The sequence below is a fragment of the Elephantulus edwardii genome, unplaced genomic scaffold (genome assembly GCF_000299155.1).
Source record: "Elephantulus edwardii isolate Elephantulus edwardi_28Jun2011 unplaced genomic scaffold, EleEdw1.0 scaffold00174, whole genome shotgun sequence".
NCBI lineage: Eukaryota > Metazoa > Chordata > Mammalia > Macroscelidea > Macroscelididae > Elephantulus > Elephantulus edwardii.
This window is the reverse complement of record NW_006399924.1, coordinates 397,183-415,900: the sequence shown is the minus strand read 5'-3', so window position 1 is coordinate 415,900 and position 18,718 is coordinate 397,183. Positions and strand designations below refer to the sequence as shown.

Sequence of the window (18,718 nt, the reverse complement as noted above, 5' to 3'; positions counted from 1 at the left end):
AAGTTGTTGGAATCAGTCTATAGAACTTATGGACATGGGTCAATTCCGAGATCATATGTGTGAATGTACGCAAATCTGTGTATGAAGATGAAAACATGAATGAATTTGAGGGTGCATTGTTGGGGTGCTGAACGCAAGACCAGTCCCTGGGTCTGTGTCTATGATACCTGAATGTATTTGTGTTTCTGTGAGGGGCACTGTAAGCATGTGTGAGGGTATGCGTACATCTGTACACGGTGAGTGGGAGGGTCATCCTCTGGGTCTAGTGGGTATGTGACTGACTTTGCGCGCATCGGCGTGTGCGCTCGTGCCCCGCGAGTGTCAGGGTGGGGAGCTTAAGGGGTGGCTGGGGTAGGGGAGACACTGGTCGGGCCCCGCCCTCCGCTGCAGGTGGGCCGGGCCGGCGGCGGGCCGGCAGCGCTCGCTGCTCTTGGCTCGCGGCCGCGCCGGGCTCTCAGGGCTGGGCTCGAGCTGCGGGGCGGCGCCGGGACAGGAAGCGGAAAGCAGCAGTGCAGCAGCGGCGGCGGCGGCGGCGGCGGGGCTCTGCCTCTACCGGAGCCCATCGCAGGCCGCAGTGCCGGCGCCGCAGTGAGCCGAGAGCCGGGCCGCGGAGCCTGCATGGCCAGCGCAGAGGTGAGTCCCGCGAGAGGCCGGGCGCGGAGCGCGCGGGGTACCGACCTTTCGCAGGGAGACGCCCTCACCCGGATCCTGCGTGCCCCTTCACCTTCCTCCTGCACCTTCTTGGGCACAGACCCAGGGTTCACCACCCTCACTTTGCTGCCCGGGAGTCCCCCTCCCCTCCTGCGGACCGCGCCCAGTCTCGCCCCTCCCGGGACCTCACTGCTCTCCCATGCAGAGTGATGCGCCCGCATGCCCCGCGCTTTCCACCGCACCCTTCTTGCTAGGGCCCCAGCAGCATTCACGCCCTGCGCCTCGGACCACCCGTTCTTCTTGGCAGGACTTTGGGGTGCGCCCGTGGGGCGTGCGCGTTCCGGGGCTCCGGGTGCGCGGCGGGCCGGCCGGCAGGGAGTGGCCGAGTGTTTCCAAAGAGACCCGGACGCCTGTATCGGCCGCTGCGGCCGGGCTGCCCCTACGCTTCCCCGGAGCAGGGTACCCACCGTTGTCCCCTCTCCGCTGCGGGGCTCGACCCGGGTTAACCGCCAGCGCCCCGGGGGCTGCCTGGCCCTTCGCCAGAATCCTGGACAGAGCTAGCCTGTGTTCACACCTCCTTAAGCAAATTGAGCCAGCTCTGAAGGCCTGGGGGTGAGCCTGGTTGCGCATCGGAGAGCGCAACAGGCAGGTAGGAGTTTACTTTCAAAAAACGCCGAGGTGGAGCCGAAAGCGTCCGGCGAGCATTGCCTGAGATGCCTGTGTTTGAAGAAACCTTAACTACTCCAGCAGCCCTAACCGCGGCTAGGACCTCATTTCCTCCAGCCCTCTTTGAACTGCCCCAAGCAGTGCGCCCGGAGAAGTGTGAAGCTTTATAAAAATTTAAACGCATCCGTAGTGGAGGCTGGAGCGGGGCGGAGCCGCGGCCTGGCGGCTCTGTGATGGGCTGGTGAGACTTGGAGCTGGGAAGTCTGTTGCTGAGTTTTCACATCTTCTGACCAGATAAAAAGCCCACGCCGCGAAGGCGTTGTGAGCTCCTTTAGCGGCTCTTTAGGAAGTGTTTTGGTGGTGTTTGTTGTTGGTTGCCTTGTAGTTGATTCCTACTCAACGCGACCCCCGGTGTGGTAGTGCAGACTGCTTCAGAGTGTTTTCAAGACTGTGACCTTTTAGAAGCAGATCATTAAGGCGCATTATTATGAAGATTTTGAGAGGCTCACACATGCATTTGGTTAATATCCCGGTCTGGGCTGTGGTTAGGGAGGCGTGTATTTTTGAACTCTTTCCTTCACGCTGTATAGAACCTGGCCTTTTCACTGACATGTTTATAAATTTTACAGGGCCACTGAGAAAAAAAATAATATTATAACTTGTGTCACCAATCAGCAATGCTAATTAGTATTCTCCCTCCAGTGGGTGGGTTGTTTGATTACACGGCTCCTAGGCTCTTTAAGTGAGATGGCAAAAACCGTCTGAATCGAAGGAGACATAATTAGCCATTTTATGTAACCACTAATTAGAGGTTTTTAGAGTTGAATTAAATCAGTGTGATATAGTTGGGCTTTGATTTGTGGAAGGAAACTGTTTAATTCTGCAGTTCAAAGAAATAACACACTTCACTTATCCCTCAAAAGGATACCATACTTGGAAGGGTGGAGGAGTCAGCGAAAGAGGGGAAGACCCTTGGAGAGATGGATTGATGTGGTGACTGCAGCAGTGGGCTCAAGTGAATCAGTGATAGCCAGGACGGTACAGAATAAGACAGGACTCAGGTCTGTTCTTCTAAGGTCGCCATGAATTGTACTTGCCTCAACAGCACCTAACAACAACAGGAAGCATTTCATCTTCCCAAATGTTGGTATATCTCCAAATTAGTGCAAACACCTTGTGTAGAAATTTTTACTGTGAGCTGGTAACAGTATTGGCAGTGTGACTTGGTTGTGACTTAATTTGTTAGTCAAATGGGGCAAGACTTTTTGAAAATGCCAAATATGTAAGGGCTGTTTGGCAGGCAGTAAGTACAGTTTTATTGTCTTATGAGCAATAGAATGAAAGCCATAAAAGAAAGATAAAATCTTTTCACCAAGTAACAATCCCTTGTTGCCCTTGCTGTTGAAGAATGATCAAGTGGTAAATGAAAAAGTGTTTTTCTTCTGCCTCTTTATAATTCCCCTCCCCCAACACATACACATACACATGACAAACCTCCTGTTAGGCTGCTCTGGACTCAGCACCTGTGAGGGTTGGATGAACCTTTATCACATTGCATTTCACTCCATTACCTTCACCTTTGCTGAGTGAACTCCTTAGGAGTTAGCATTATTTTAAATTCATTTCTTTTCACTTTAGAGAAATTGTTTCTCTTTAGAACAACATGTGGGTGCCAGGCTTTAAGAGTAGGAGTTGAAATTGTAAATTTCTTAATGAGTTATGTATGGGTAAGAACAATTATGATTTTTACCTGCTTCCCTCTTTGTAAGTAAAGAGTTTGCATAATTTCTATAAATTTTCTATAGTTCTGAGTATACGTTCCAGAGGTAAGCTATCAGAGACCAAGTTCTTCTGCTTTCCCGTACTTGGCAAATGTATGACCTTGGTTTCCCTAACGTGAATAATATTTTATTGTTATTAATGGTTGGTTTTAAGAATTAAAGCAAACCAATGAGTTGAACACATAGAACTGAAAAAAAAAAAACCAACAACAACAAAAAAACCAACCAAAACCAGAAACCAAACTCACTGTGGTTGAGTTAGTTCCCACTAACGGCAACCCTCCTTTGGGTATCGGAAGTTGTAAATTGCATAAGGAGGAAACAGGCCATCCTTCTTCTTCAGAGTAGCTGGTGGATTCCAAGTGCTGGCGATTCGCAGCCTTTAGGTTAGCGGCGCAACTTCTTAAGAGCTGTGGTACCCACGCTGTAGCACATAGAAAACACTCAGTAACTGAGCTGTGAGATTGTTCACATCACCATCTCTCTGTGTGTAGGAAGTGTGACATAGCTAGGTAGGATTTAGTGAACTTGGGGCCGGCCCATGTTTCTCCTGGCTGTTTTGCTGTCCCTGAACCCTGATGAAAAGGTTCATGCCTGTTGTGCTATTGTCTCTCTCCATCAGTGGCATTCTTAATCTCATTTATTGGACAGTGTAATCACTAACTTGGATTTTAGTGGGAAGTACCCTAATGAAATGTTTCTTCCCGCTTGAGTTTTAAAATTTAGCAGGAGTAAGAAGAGTCACTTAGGGGAAAAAAGAAAAAAAAATATATATCAAATAGATCTCTAGATATGTTAACCATTCATAGCTCTTCAGAAATCAATACCCTGCTGGTGGAGGTTCTTCCGAGGTAATTAATGACTGGAGTCACTAACAGTTACGCTGGGAAAGTGAGTTGAAATCATTGGCAAGACAGATAAAATGAGGTTGACATTTTCTTTCTTTGTGAGTAGTGGCCCAGACTCACTCATTTGTAAGAGCTCTGTTGTAATAAAAGGATTCTTGGGTTTGTCACAAATGCTACAGGATCTGCTGATCTGCACACCAGTGATTTAGATGAATGTTTTATGATTTACAGACCACAGTTTCAGCAACATGTTTTGGAAACATTACCATATTACTCTGCACCTGCCCTTCCAACCCCATTGTCTTCCAAATAAACCCCCCGAAACTTTAATCTGACATTCATTTGCTTCCAAAGTAGGAATGGTAAAATGAGGCTTGCAAGAAATTGAGTAGACTCACTAGGTAATTTAAATGTAGTTAGTGGTATCGGTTAAAGTAGACTAGGAAATTAACTAGCTTAGGCTTAAACCATACTTCAGTTCAATGAGCAAGGTACAGATGTGCCTTGCTTCTTTTATGGCCAACAGAGTTGGATGACCCAATACGCAAGGCATGGACGGGTCCAACTTTGTCTTACCCATTTGTGGGGCACTAATTCATATCTGAGGTGGTGAAATCCAATTCAATTTCATATGAAATTGCTCTGCACAGATTAGCACATAAACACAAGGGTTTTTTCCAACCTTGCTCGGTACAAGCCAGTGCATACCATGCTTGCTGTTTAATTCACTCTGGCCACCAACAAATATTGTTCCTAACTGAGGGAATTTTACTTTGTAGAATAACAGCAATATAATGGCTAACAGAAAACATACTTTGGACATGTGGCCAGGAGGATCCAGTCCTTGGAGAAGGACATCATGCTTGGAAAGTGTGGAGGGACCATGCATTAGAGGAAGATCCTGTATGAGATGGATTAACATAGTAACTGAGATAATGGGAGTGGGTGTGTTGGAGTCAATGAGACTGGCCCAGGATAGGGCAGAGTTTAGAGCTATTGTACATAGGGTCACTGTGTGTCTCAGGTGGCTCGATGGCAAATAACAACAACAGAAATTCTTGAGTGCTTATTAGTCGCCAGGCTTTTTATTGTAAATTGGGTGAAAGTTAACAGAATATCTAAGTGATTTTAATGAATTATAAAATATCTCCCACAATTTCTATATGGTAAGTAAAATACACTATTGCTGTTACAGTTAAGGAAACTGAGTCACAGAGAAGTCAATTTGTTCTTATCACAACTGAAAATCCTTTCTGAGCCAGGATTTGAATTCTAATAAAAGGCCTGAGAAACCAGTCAGTGAAGATCCAATGGAGCCACAGCGGTTAGTCCTGTCTTGTGGGGTCGCCATGGAGAGAGGTAGAACAACTAGAAGGCAGCTTCAAGGACACTAAAACACAGACAATTGCTGTCAAAGTCAGAGCCAGTTTCTAGCTGCTGGGTGTCTGAGACTGTAAATTGCACACAAGGAGATTGCTCCGCTTTCTCCTGGTGAGCTGCTGGTGGAATCGAGCTGCCAGAGGCTCAGCTTTTGGGTTAGCAATGCAACCTCCCTCTCCATTAGAAAACCAGAGCTTAACTCCAGAACCTGGGCTGGTTGCTGCTCTCCTCTTTGTGACACCACACAACTTTTAAATTGTCATTTTCCCATTTGAGTACTGTATAGTTAAAAATGAGTCACGGAGAGGAGCTGCACTGCCATCCCAATGGCACTGAGTTCATATCCACCAGGGGCTCCATAGGAGGAAGTTGAGTAATTTCCTCCCATTCCTGTGCAGTTTTCTGTCTCTGGAAACGCACTGGAGGGTCAGCTAGGAGTCACTTCCAACCCAATGGTACGTAACAACAACCACCTTGAGAAAAAAGGTTAGCTTCAAGGTGTTTAAAGCATTTACTAATGCTTTAAAAGTCTCTGAATGATAAAAAAATTTCCAGTACTCAAAATAATATAATATGGTATAGATAGTATGTAAAATCAGTTTATCAAAATGTCTATAGGTATGACATTCAGTGGTGGGTCAGTGAGGAGCCAGTTCTAATTTGACATCAATGAGTTAAGAAGAGAATGAGCTGAAGGACTCTTAATTTACTGTGTTGTCTACACATCCCTGAGGGAGCTCTGGGGGCACAAACTATAGGAAGTTGAACAGCTAACCCAAAGGCTCTCTGGTGGTTCAAATCCACCATGGGAGAAAGATGAACAGTTTCTTCTCATGTAGTTTGCAACTTCAGAAACCCAGTGGAGGGTCAGCTCTGAGTTGGTTCCAGTTCTGCGGGGATGGGTTTTGGTGGTTTGCCTTTTTTTTTTACTTCCAAGTTTTGCACTCATTGCAAGGTAACACTGTCCTTTAAGGCAGGACTTCTTTAATTATTTAATAACTCTAGGCAGAGCTGTTGATGTGTTTCTAATTTCCTTTTGGTGAAGGTTAGCTTATGTTTACTACTACCATTATCATTTTTCATCATTCAGAGACTTTCTCGTGTGATTTTTTTCAGCACACTGTATTTTTCTTTTAAGCAATAGTCAAGTATATTTTATCTGTGCAAACAATGGCTTTAGGGACAGATGCTGTTTGAGGCCGCGGAGCCTCGCTTTGCTTTTGATGAAGGGTGGTGAAGGAAGTTTTTTCTGACATTTTTGCTCTGGAATTCCAAAGTTTAAAATGTTGCCATTCAGACAAAAGTACACTGTGCACCTGTCCCAAACCATTGTGGTTTGGCCAGTCCAGGCTCCAACTGGTGCCAGAAAGTCTTCAGGGGTGGGTGACAGCATTGGAAGGAAACAGTGGTGGCTGGTCTGGGTGCCCTTGGGCAGAGACTAGAAGCGGCCTCTTGGTAAATCTAGAATGTACACAAGCTGCTGAGTGAGTCTGCCATGCAACCATCAGGATAGTTCCATTCCTGGGAGTTCTGACATGCCTGCTGAATCGACTTACACTCTGCCTTTTTACCTCCTCTCCTGTGAAGTTACGTAGATGCTGAGGCTTCTAACTGAAAGGTGAGCAGTTTGAACCCACCAGCCACTTCACAGAGAAAAGATGAACATCCCTAAAAATGTACAACCTGGGAAACCCTCTGGGCAGTCCTCTGTCCCATGGGGTTGCTGAGTCCAAATGGACTTGATAGCAGCAGGTAGGCTGTGGTGGTTATCCTGTGCCCTAGAGTTGGAAATGACCCACATAGCTGACCCTCCAGTGGGTTTTCAGAGGCATTTTATCGCTTGGAAGGAAATTGCCCATCCTTCTCCTGCATAGCAGCTTGTGGATTCAAATTGCATGCCTTTGGGACTGTAGTGCAGCTTCTTAGCACTGGACCATCAGAGGTTCCAGGAAGTGGCTATGAAATGAAGAATTGAAATAGATAAGGCATGATGAATCTGTGGTCCCCATGTGTTGAGGGCTGCCAGCAACGCCTTCACTCATTCAGCAAACATTTTTATCCCTATTAAGTTCTAGGAGACCAGAGTAGGGTAAAAAGAGAACACACCCAGCTACTAACCAGAAGAACGGAGGTTCACGTCCACTCAGAGATGACTTGAAGCAGATTAGTCAACTGGAAGCCCTACTGAAACACTGCCGCTGTGACACAGAGCTGTCATTGACAGCAGGACAGTGCTGGTAGATTATGTTGTAGATGCCAGAGAGCCTGTAATAACCATGGACCCCATCCTCATAGAGCTGTCAGTCTATTACAGGAACCAGCATTAATTATTGTACACAGAAATATATTCTTAGAAAATGGGATATAAGAGAACAGTACTGTGGAAGCGTCCAGAATGCATTAGGGAAGACTGTTATACAATGAATTAACACAGTGACTCTAACAAAGGACTTAAGCAAGTCAGAGATCATGTGGATGGCCCAGGGTAGGGCAAGGTGCAGATCTGCTGTCCATAGGGTTGCTGTGCATTGTAGTTGACTTGATGAAACCCGACAACAACAGTGTTAAACAGTAGTGAAGCAAAGAAGGATGTGTGGTAGGAATTAAGTAAATGGGATGTGTGCTGAACTAGTAGCACAGGCACATGCTGGACTCTGTCCAGGGGCTGGGGCTAGAACAAGCCTGACACTTTTAGAGGAACTGGAGCCAAAGAAGGGAGCTGGTGAGATGGCAGGGAAGATTCTGTATTTTATTCAGAGGACAGTGGAACATCACCAAAGGATTGATTTTCAATTAGGGAACTATCTTGTGATTGCAAAACTGCTGCCCACTTGGGCCACACCCAGTGTCAGTCATATCGAGGGTTATTATGAAAATACTTAGTGACTCTCACTCGTTAATGAGTCAGAACTCACTCTCCAGCTGACTCTTCAGCAAGTTTCCAAGGCTGTAGATCACACAGGAGGAGATTGGCCATCTTTAGGAGCAGCTGATGGATTTGAATTGGCAGAGAAGCACAGCTTTTGGGCTACAGTGCAACTCTGGCTTTTCATGGATTTAGCTTGTAGGCTCTGTATTCACCCTTTTATATTCTTCAGCCCACTCAGGGAACCCTAGCAGCTTATCAGTTTATTACTCAGGGAACCTGATTCCTTTTCATTACTTTATTATCTTTTCTGATAAGAGATCCCTGCTGACCTTATCTGAGTTCTGCTAATTTCTTATGCATACAAAGAGGACCCTTTTGTCAATGTATCAGTATAGTGATAAACTTCTGAGGTGTGTTGTCTGTTAACTCTATTGAAGCTGTTAACCTAGGCAGCAACCCTTCTTTTAAAATTCACCTGGGTTTTATTGGTTTACTCCTGTTGCTTCTTCATAGCCCTCCTTGAGATCTTGAACAAGCATAGATGGCTCTGATAGATACCTTGTGAGTTAGAGGAAGGCCCTTGAGCTCTGTGTAGATTGCATTTGTTCAGGAAACCCGGAGGGTTATGTTCAGCCCTGTGCCTTTAGGAGGCTGGAGGATGTGGATGACTGTGCCCCAAGGAAAAGAGCAGGGGATCGGTGAGACAGGCAAGCGGTTTGACTCTTCACCGGAAAGCTAGCATTTTAAGAAGCCCACCAACTGCCAGATAGGAAAAAGAGGAGACAGTCAGCTTCCGTGAAGATTTAGCCTTGGAAACCCCAAGGGCACTTACTTCTCTGTCCTATAGTGTGGCCATGACTCAGAATCGACTTGGGGATGAAGGGGAGAGGAGAATATTGAAAATGGAACAGGGTTGGATCTAGAGGCTCAAATCGTGATTCTTAGATACTGTCGATTTTTTACACACATTTACCCCACGTGACAGGAAAACCACCCCATAGGATTTTCTAGTTTAGATGGGCAATCTCTCACGCACCCCTGAAAAACCCACTGGAGGGCCAGCTCTGAGTTGGTTCCGACTCAGTGGTACACAACAACAATCTTCATGGGTGGGGAGCTTGCTAATAGCTGTCTGTGTTCTTAGGGAGATGTGTTAATCCAAAGGACAGGCTTCTCTGGCAGTTCAAATCCAGTAGTGGCGAGGAGGGAGAAAGGTGGGCAGCATCCTCCTATATTGTTTACAGCTTTGGAAACCCAGTGGAGGGTCACCTATGAGTTGGCTCTGACTCCATGAAAATGTGTTTGAGTTTTGTGTTTGAACCTTTATTATATGGAGAGACAGGGAGACTCCACGACAAATCTTCCATTTTGCAGCCTCATGCTTATCTGTTTGCATCACAGAATTCTCAGAGATCACTGATAAGCTTAGTGCTGTCAATCCAATTCCAACTCATAGTGACCATGCATTTATTTATATATAGATATAGTTTCCAGGACTGTAAAATCTTAACGGCAAGATACTGCCCATCTTTGTCCCACGGAGCTGCTGGTAGATTCAGACTACCAGTGGTCTCCTGGCTGAGATGGATCGGATGATTTTATTGACTTGGCAGAGGGACTTGGAAAGTCTAGTGCTGGCTGGGACGCGGTTGTGACAGGTCATAGTAATTTCAAATTGAACAAGAAGCAGCTGAGTGTGAATGTAGATTTGGAACTTACTCTTTATAAAAATGTTTGTTGGATGTCTAGTATGTGCTGAGCATCCAAGGTGTAAGTACACTGTACTTCCTATCCCCAAGGAGCTTGTAAAACAGTTCACTGGTGGAGAAGCACAGCAGGCGTGTTTTGTGCGTGGGGAGTAGCTGCCAGGAGAAACCTCTGTGCTTGATGACGTTAGCTTTGTCCTGCCCCCTGCCATGAATGAATGAATGTAGGTCCAAGTACTTCATTTAACCTTGGGGTCCAGTTTCAGAAAATAGCATTGGAGATCCACGGTGTCTTTTATTATTATTATTATTATTATTACTATTAATAGCCAGGTGACAGCTTGTGTAAGTGAGGTGAGAGCTGAAGGATCACATTTGCCTTCTAGTTAACTTCAGTAGAAAGAACTACCCCTTACCCCCTCCATGATACAGTCAGTATAGCTACATATAGATTCAGTTGGCCCATGTTAACTGTGCATTGAGGCCCCAGTCATACAGATACAATTGAAGCCCCAGTGATTATTATTTAGGGCCTTGGAACCTCTTACTAGGTTTGCAGATTGATGATGTACTTGGGAGGACCCCTCTCTCTGTGAACATGCAGTACTGGGCTGCAAAATCCTCCCAGACCTCACCTGTCTGTCTCCTATTGAGATTTTATCTTTAAAAGTTGGAGTTAGTGAGTGCACTCCATTCTGTGAGCCATTCTGATGAATTCTAAAACCTACCAGGAGCTGTGAGACCAGCAGGGGCTGGTTTCTGTCTGGCAGTTTGATTAGAAGGACTTGTGTGGACCCCAGCCTTGTGTGATTGGTGAACGGACAGAAGCCTACATCTGGGTAGTTAGCGTCAGACAGAGAGAGGATGCAAGTGTGTCAGAAACAAAAGTGAGGAAGCAGAGATAGGAATTATCTTTGCCTTTGGTAAGGGTAGGCAAACCTAGTGGAAAAAAGACCAGACAAGAGTGACTGCAATAAGGTAAAGCCTTTCCCCAAAGGCCACTCAAGAACCCAAGCCAGGAGTTGCCTTAATGGAAGGCTGTGGTTTTTCTGAGGACAAAGAATGATGTCATCATGCGAGTGGAAAAGGGGCAGATGACTCTTGGATCACTATAAGGAAGAGGTTTCACATAGAGAGTGCCCTTTAATCCTCACAGCACCCATAAAAAGAGTGTAAAATGACCTCATATGTTACTGGAGCAAGGTGAAGTAGCAGCTCTGAGAGGTAGACATCTACCCTAAGGTTGCACAGCTAGGAAGTGAGGAGCGAGGACCAACTCTGTGAGACCTGAGCTGCCTGCTTCTGAGACTGCAGCAGCACTTGGCTGGAGGCACAGAAGCAAAGGAATTGGCTAGAAGTTGGAATGGGAAGGGAAGTCAAAAATAAGGGGTTTGCAAAGAACTCTGCATGCGGAAATTGTTGAATAACCTGCTGTGTATATTTCCTGCAAAGTTATTAATGATAATAATTATAAACTAGTTATTAAAGTTACAGGTTGGAGTGTAGGGGGGAAGTATAGGAGTTGTAAAGAGTTAATGATAAATCTGTTAGAGGGCAGTTGGTTGTGTGGGCGAAGCAGGAAGCCGGCTTTACAGTCTGCAGGTCAGCAGAGTCTTTGGAGAGGGTGCACCAGGAAAGAGGCTCTGTTCAGAGCATGGCTTGGGTATCTTGGCTGCACCTCTTAATGGTGATGTCTGCCAGGTATGAAGCAGATGAAAAACAGCAGAGCCCGGAGCAGAAAAGGAAGTGGGAATCCGAAGTGCTGAAAGCTCGTTCTAGCCCCCATTGAAGTTCTTAATGGAAATAGTGGAAAACAGGGTAGACAGGGAAAAGATGAGCCAACTCTTAAAAGTTTTCTAGAAGAGTGGAGATTGGTCTAAGAGTAAAATGAACCTAAAAAAAAACAAACAAGAAACCAGCTATGCTTGCTTGCACCTTCCAATTTGCAGTCTGTCTCTCAAAGTAGGTGGCCTTATTTTACAAAAGAAGAAATCTGAGGCTTTAATAAGAGCAAGGGAAGAGCTGGTCATCCAGCTGTGGGCTGAAAGGCAAGTCCCAGGCTGTCTAACCACCAGCCAGCAGTGTGGAGACCAGCACACACACACTGGCCCTCTGCCCTTCCCAAATCTTTCTCTTCCTGGGAAAGACCTAGAGCCGGCAAGGGAGGGCTGATAACCACCCCTTTCCTGGATCCAACAATTAAATGATAGTTTTGCAGAAAAGGAATGATCTGGTGCTGTATCTGGGTGCTTTTACTATTGTCTGTGCTTTTGACACAATATCTGCTGCTTGAATTGTCTAGAAGATTGAGGTTCTGAGAAGTTGAATCACTTGGCTAAGAAGATCACAGAGATCCTAAGTGCATAAAACCTGCATTGTAGCCTACCTCTAAACACCCTATGTCCCTCATATCTTCAGTTTAGCTCCCTGTAGGTGGTGATTAGCTGATTTATCCCCGTGTTACAATGAGCAGACTGAAGCTTAAGGAGCCCTGGTAGTATAGTGTGTCATCATTTAAATTCCACTAGCTGTTCTGCATCAAGACAGATAATCTCCCACAAAGATTTACAGCTTTGGAAAGCAGACAGAGTTTCAATGAATTAGACTTGACTTGATAGCAGTGGGAAATTGTGGTTCAGGAAAATTTACCCTAGTTTGTACTAGACTTAACCAAGGTTGTATTCAGCAAAGGCACAGTTCTGGCTAGAACCCAGGTGTCCCTCTGCACTGCTAGCCTTGGGCTGCTGAGGGCAGAGAACAAAAGAAATGATGACCCAGACATCCTGGACCACAGGCATTATCCCTTAATGCACCTCACATTCCAAAGGATGCATGGGAAGAGTATGGCCATCCTAACCCAGGTAGGATTTGAAGGCAGTGTTGTGGATTTGTAGGCATTTTGGGTCTAAGTCCTTTTTGCATGTGGGGTCATGGAAACTTGGCCCCTCCTTGTAGAAGCAGGAGCTTGGCATTTGCAGCTCTTTTGTTTTTTCTTCTCACTTATCTTACTGGCTCTGTTTGCTGTTACAGCTTCCATGGGAAGGGAGTGCTGGGGGAGGAGCCCTGCTGGGCTGAGAGAGGCAAAACTTGTGAATCTCAGTTTTCTAGAAGTTAAGGGTTAGCATTTGGGGGCTCAGGTGAAAGGAATGTAGTTGGAAATGTTTTCAATTTAATTTTTATTGCAAAACCAATATATAATGAAACTATGAAACTGGAGGCAACGACCCAGGATTCTGTCTCTATTAAACCACCTGATTTCATTTTCTGATGCACTCTTCAAATTTTCATCCTTACAAAAGCGTTTTTTGTTGGGTTTTTTTTTTTTTCGTGGTCTAAATTCAGGAGTATAAATTCAGGATGTGTCTACAGTCTTGCGTTTATTTGTCATTATGTCATGAAAGTGTCCTTTATGATTATTCTTTTAAATAGCTACATAATATTTTTTTGGGTTGTATGCCCTGGTTTTATTGCCTTTCTGGTTTTGCCCTGGGCAAGGAGGGCATTTAGAGTGTTCTAGCTTTTCATTAGATTTTGGCCAGTTGCTGTGGAGTTGACTTCATCTCATGGTGACCTCATGAATGTCAAGAGTTAGAACTGTGTTCCCTGGGGGTTTTATTGCTGATTTTTTGGGAAATACATCTTCAGTTCTTTCTTCTGAGTCTTCTTTGAGTAGAGTTGTCAACATTTTGTTAGCAGTTCAGGGACTCTGTAGTATTAGTAGCTTTTCCTTGAAGAAGAGATTGTTGTTGTGTACCGTTGAATTGGAATGGACCCATTCTCAGAGGCAGTAAATTGCACAGGAGGAGATTGCCCATTTTTCTTCTGTGGAGCAGTTAGTGGATTCGAACCACTTGCACCTTTGGATTGGCAGTGCAGTTCCTTACCACTAAGCTTCCAGAACTCCCTGAAGAAGAGATCAGGTCTCTAAAATGATCAGGCATTTGAATTCCTAGATCAAAGAAACTGAGTATTTCATTTATAAAAATACCAGTTTTTGGAAACTATGACCAAATCTCTTTAAAGGTACTTCCTGAGTATTGTTTTTACAGACCAGCTAACAGGCAGTGGGTGGGTGGCCACAGTGTCCGGGGCTGTCTGTGTGGGGATCCCACCCTCTAGCCTCAGATGCAGTGAAGGATGATGCTGAGCTCAGGAAATGCATGGGGTCGTCACCTCCCACCTCTTGTTCTCCTCCCACTGTGACAAGATTGGCCTGTTGAGCTGCCATTGCTTCTCCCCCCCAGACACCTAGGGGAGCTCTTCCCTGCCTTGGTGAGCTGCCCTGTGGGAGTTCAGAGTCACGTGTTTCACTCCTACCGTCACTTCTGTCACAGAGACCCCAGAGAAGAGACTGCTGTGTGTTGAACGCTGCTACTGCCATATATGCCAGCCCCATTTACATTGGCTTTGAAGATTGATACGTTTTTCTTTTCTCTTCTCAGAATTTGTTCCTGCTAAAGAGTCGCTTCACTGATGTCCAGACCCCTGGAGTCTTAAGGTGTTAGGTGGGCAGAGTTCTCTACCTCTAAAGAGAAACAGTACCTGCTCCCTCACCCTCCTTTGCTATGGATACCGAATCCACATATTCTGGATATTCTTACTATTCAAGCCATTCCAAAAAATCTCACAGACAAGGGTATGTAAACTCTTGATTGTTCCACTTTTCCTTATAGGGACACCTGCCAATTGGACAGGATTTGCTTGCCAAAGGTTTCTCATAAATGATTCCGGTTGCTGGGCTTTTTGATGGCTGGAAGTTCAAGTCCCTTGGTGTGTGAGAAACTGAGCTTTGAGAACGTTTACATGTTTTGGGAGTTAGAACACCAATTTCCATTTTATAGCTGACGTTGTAGTTGATGACCTTAATTTCTTACAATTTATTCTAAATTAAAGTTTCTGTCTGCAGTCAAACTGTTTTTCATTTCTGAGTTCTTTCCATTATTCTCTCAAAGCTTTACCAGGAATGTAAATGAAAGTGTTTAAAGAGTGTTAATTTGTTGCTTTTTTACTCAAAGCTGATGACTCATTGTCCATTGTATGTCTGCAGTGAGGCTGGTCCACTGAACTGGTGGGAGTGGCCTGCCATGGGTTTCACTCTCAGGAATGTTTCTGGGGAATAGGCTTGGCATTTGAAAAGGCTGTCCTGGGTGCAAGGGACCGGCTCAGCTTTGCAGCTGAATCCCTCCCTCCTCTGCTTGGTATTCTTGGTGTCTGCTGTGTTACAGGTCTGCAGGGATGTTCTGTGACTAGGAGAGGGAGAGAAGGAATGAACTTGATTGGTGACATTTCAGTACTACCACTTATCTATTCTCATTATGAAATGGGTACAATAGTCTGCTTTTAGAATTGTTTAGAGGATTAGATGAGATTACAGGCATACCTCATTTCATAGATACTGTGTTTTTTTCACAACTTGAAGGATTTTGCAACCTTGAATTGAGCAGGGTTTCAAGTGGCTTAGTGGTAAAGAGCTGCACTGCTAACCCAAAACAAATGGTTCAAATCTACCAGTTGCTTTGTGGGAGAATGAAAGACACTCTCTTGTCATGTGATTCTGTTTGTTGTTGTTTGCTGTAGACCTGGAAGCCACCCATAGCTGACCCTCCAGCAGGTTTACAGAGGCAGTAAGTCACCTGGAAGGAGATGCTCATTCTTCTCTCATGGAGCAGCTAGTGGATTCGAACCATATACCTTTGGGATTGCAGCACAGCTTCTTACCACTAGGCCACCAGAGCTCCCTTACAGCCTCTGAAAACCCATTGGAGAGTCAGCTGTGAGCTGGTTCCAACTGGATGGCACATAACAGCAGCAACAACTGTGGTGGGCAAGATTTTCAGTGCCATTTTTCCAACAATATGTTCTCGCTTTGTGTGTCTTTGTCATATTTAGTAGTTTCAGTAGTATTTCAGATTTGTCCATGATATGATTGCACACTTAATAGACCACTCAAGCTCCTTGCCATCGAGTTAGAACTGACTCATCGCTGACAGTAGAGTGGGTTTCCTAGGCTGTAAATTGCATGGGAGGAGATTGCCCATCTTTCTTCTGTGAACCACACCCTAAACCCTCTGTGGATTCAGACCACCAAGAGAGATGTCTGCTGTAGGCTATCGTGCAACTCTGTATGGACTGTACTGCAGAACTCCCTAAATAGACTCCAGGATAATGTAACTACAACTCTGATGTGCACTGTGAAACTGAAAAAAATTGAGTGACTCGCTGTATTGTGAGCTTTACTTTATCATAGTCATCTGAAACCAAACCCACACTTTTTAAGTACATTAAGCAGTTAATACAGCACAGATTTGGAGGTTTACACAGTGGCTGTGTTAATGGCATTAGCACTTTAGTACCACATTTGTACACATGAGCTAGCCCCTGCCCAAAGGAAGAATCTTGTCTCTTGGAGTAGTGTAGCCTCAGTCAGGGTGGTTCACTTGCTGAGCATTTCCCTATACAAGCTGTGGAATGAGGGCACAGTTTGTTCTGCAAACAGTGAAAAGATATATGTACCTAATTTATCTTTAAGGAGATGCGTGGCACTGAGAAAGTCTGCAGTTAAGGACCTTTCCAAATTATTGAGGAGTAGTGATGTCAATTTGAGGACTAAGGTGCGTGTGATTCAGGCCATCGTCTTTCCAATTACTAGCTATGCATCTGAGACCAGGACAATGAATAAAGATGACAGGAGGAGAATTGATGCCTTTGAGCTGTGGACGGCCAAGAAAACGAATAGATATGTCGTGGAGAGGGTGCAGCCAGAGTGCTCTTTGGAGGCAAGAATGATGAGGTTACATCTCACACACTTTGGACATGTTGTTAGGAGGTCTGTTCCTTGGAGAGGGACATGATGTTGGGAAGGGTTAAGGGTCTGCAAAGGAGAAGAAGACTCTCAACCAGGTGACTTGACACAGTTACTGCTGCAGTGGCCTCTTGTGTGTCAGGAAATGTGAGGATGGCACAGGACAGGACTGGATTCAGATCTTTTGTTCATAAGATTGCTATAAGTAAGGGGAGCTCTGGTGGCCTAGTGGTAAGGAGCTGCAACTACAATCCCAGAGGCGCACAGTTCAAATCCACCAGATGCTCTGCTGGGGAAGGAGGGACAATCTCCTCCTGTAACAGTCAGATCTGATTTGATGGTACACTCACACAAAAATAATAAAATAAAATTGAAAAAAAAAAGATTGCTATAAGTAGTACTCAGTGGCACCTAACAACAACAAGTTCAGATCTGTTGTTTATGGGTTTATAGTGAGTTGTCAGTTCAAGGAAAACTAATAACAAAAACTCTGAATATGTAAACATGGCATTATGGGTGATTTTTCTTTAAACTCTTGTTATTTTCTAATTTTTTTTAAATGTAATGTAGGTATAAAAATATGAGGTGAGGAGCTCTGGTGGCCTAGTAGCAGGAAGCTGCAATGCAATCCCAAAGGCACACGTTTAAATCCACCAGATGCTCTGATGGAGACGGAGGGACAATCTCCTGTTCCGTTCAGATCAGATTTGATGGTGTACACACAAAAAATAATCAAAATAATTAATCCTCAAGATATGAGGTGAGGGGAGATATAATTCAACCTATGCTGGAGCCCAGGTAGGTATTTCTAGTCAGGTGGGAGACAAAAAGGACTCAGGTGTAGGCAAAACTGACAGTCCTGCTGAGAGGAGGCTTATGCCACAGCTAGGGTCCTGGGAAAGTCAGGAACCCACTGGTTGTAGACATTTAGTCATAAATTTACTCCACTAGGTAAATATATCAAATTAATTATAAAGTACCAGAAGTAGCTGTTTTAAAATATCAAATCTTTGCTCCTGGATGCAGAAAGCAGTTGCTTTGTTATTTCATCGAGCCTTGCCCACACCACAGTGACAGAAGTAGGAACTTGAGTTCCCTGGTGCGTGCGGGTGAACAGAGGAGAGCAGTGAGGAGGGTTCTGTGAGGGAGCTGTCCCAGGTTCCCTTTATCTGTCCTCGCATCCCGACTGTCACACATCAGGGCCATTGCTGCTCTCTATTGTTTCCTCAGGCCTCTTGGGGCCTCCAGAAATTGATACTCCAGTGCTCTTGCGGTAACTTTAAGAGACTATAACTTTCAATTAAAGCAGCATGTAAAACTCTTAGTGCCTTCTAGGACCCGTGTGGGAAGTGCTTGGTAAACAATTTGGCGAGCTGAGACTTTGAACTAGTTAAGGGAATATTCCTGAATGCCTGCTCTCAGCAAGACTCAGTGAGTGGATGAACATTAGATTGAAAGGTTCACTCCATGGGTGCTTTAAAAAAACTAACAGAAAACATCCATGGGTCAGGAGTTCTGTGTCTAAAGGGCAAGGCAAAGAAACCAAAAAGAAACTAAAACTTCCCTGTGCTGTGCCATCCTCCCAGGCTTTTCTGTGCTTAAAGCCGTTGTTGGAGTTACTGAGGTTAACTGCATCGTCTCATTGAGGGTCTTCCTCTGCTACTTTGACCTTCTACCTTCTCTAGCATGATGTCTTCTTCTAAAGACTGGCTCCCAACAACATGTTCCAAAATATTTGAGATGAAATCTCACTCTTCTTACTTCCGAGGAATAATACCCTGATTACGTTTCTTTCAAGTTAGATTTCTTTGTTCTTTTGGCAGACCAAAGTTCAGTACTTTTTCCTGGTAGTATGATTGTTGTTGTTAGATGTTGTTGAGTGTGAACTCCCTCATAACTGACCCCCCCCAATGAGTTTTCAGAGGTAATAAAAAGGAGAATGTCTTTTTTTTTCTCCTGTGGAGCAGCTGGCGGATTAGAACTGCCACGGGTTGGCCATGCACTCTTCCCCCCCC

At 45.0% G+C, this 18,718-nt stretch overlaps 1 protein-coding gene across 3 annotated transcripts in view; it reads left to right on the top strand.

The window, feature by feature from the left end:
* The first annotated feature begins 523 nt into the window (after positions 1 to 523).
* The window catches only part of VANGL1 (VANGL planar cell polarity protein 1), a 63,155-nt gene continuing 44,960 nt past the window's right edge, over positions 524 to 18,718 (top strand). Inside the window, exons 1-2 of one of the 3 annotated variants that reach the window (XM_006895674.1) lie at positions 524 to 633; positions 14,344 to 14,537. In XM_006895674.1, the coding sequence (XP_006895736.1) occupies positions 14,467 to 14,537 (71 nt within the window). In that variant the 5' untranslated portion in view covers positions 524 to 633; positions 14,344 to 14,466. Of the gene's footprint in view, positions 634 to 1,235; positions 1,301 to 14,343; positions 14,538 to 18,718 lie in introns of those variants that run through there. The other 2 variants (XM_006895676.1, XM_006895675.1) reach the window with 2 other exon arrangements.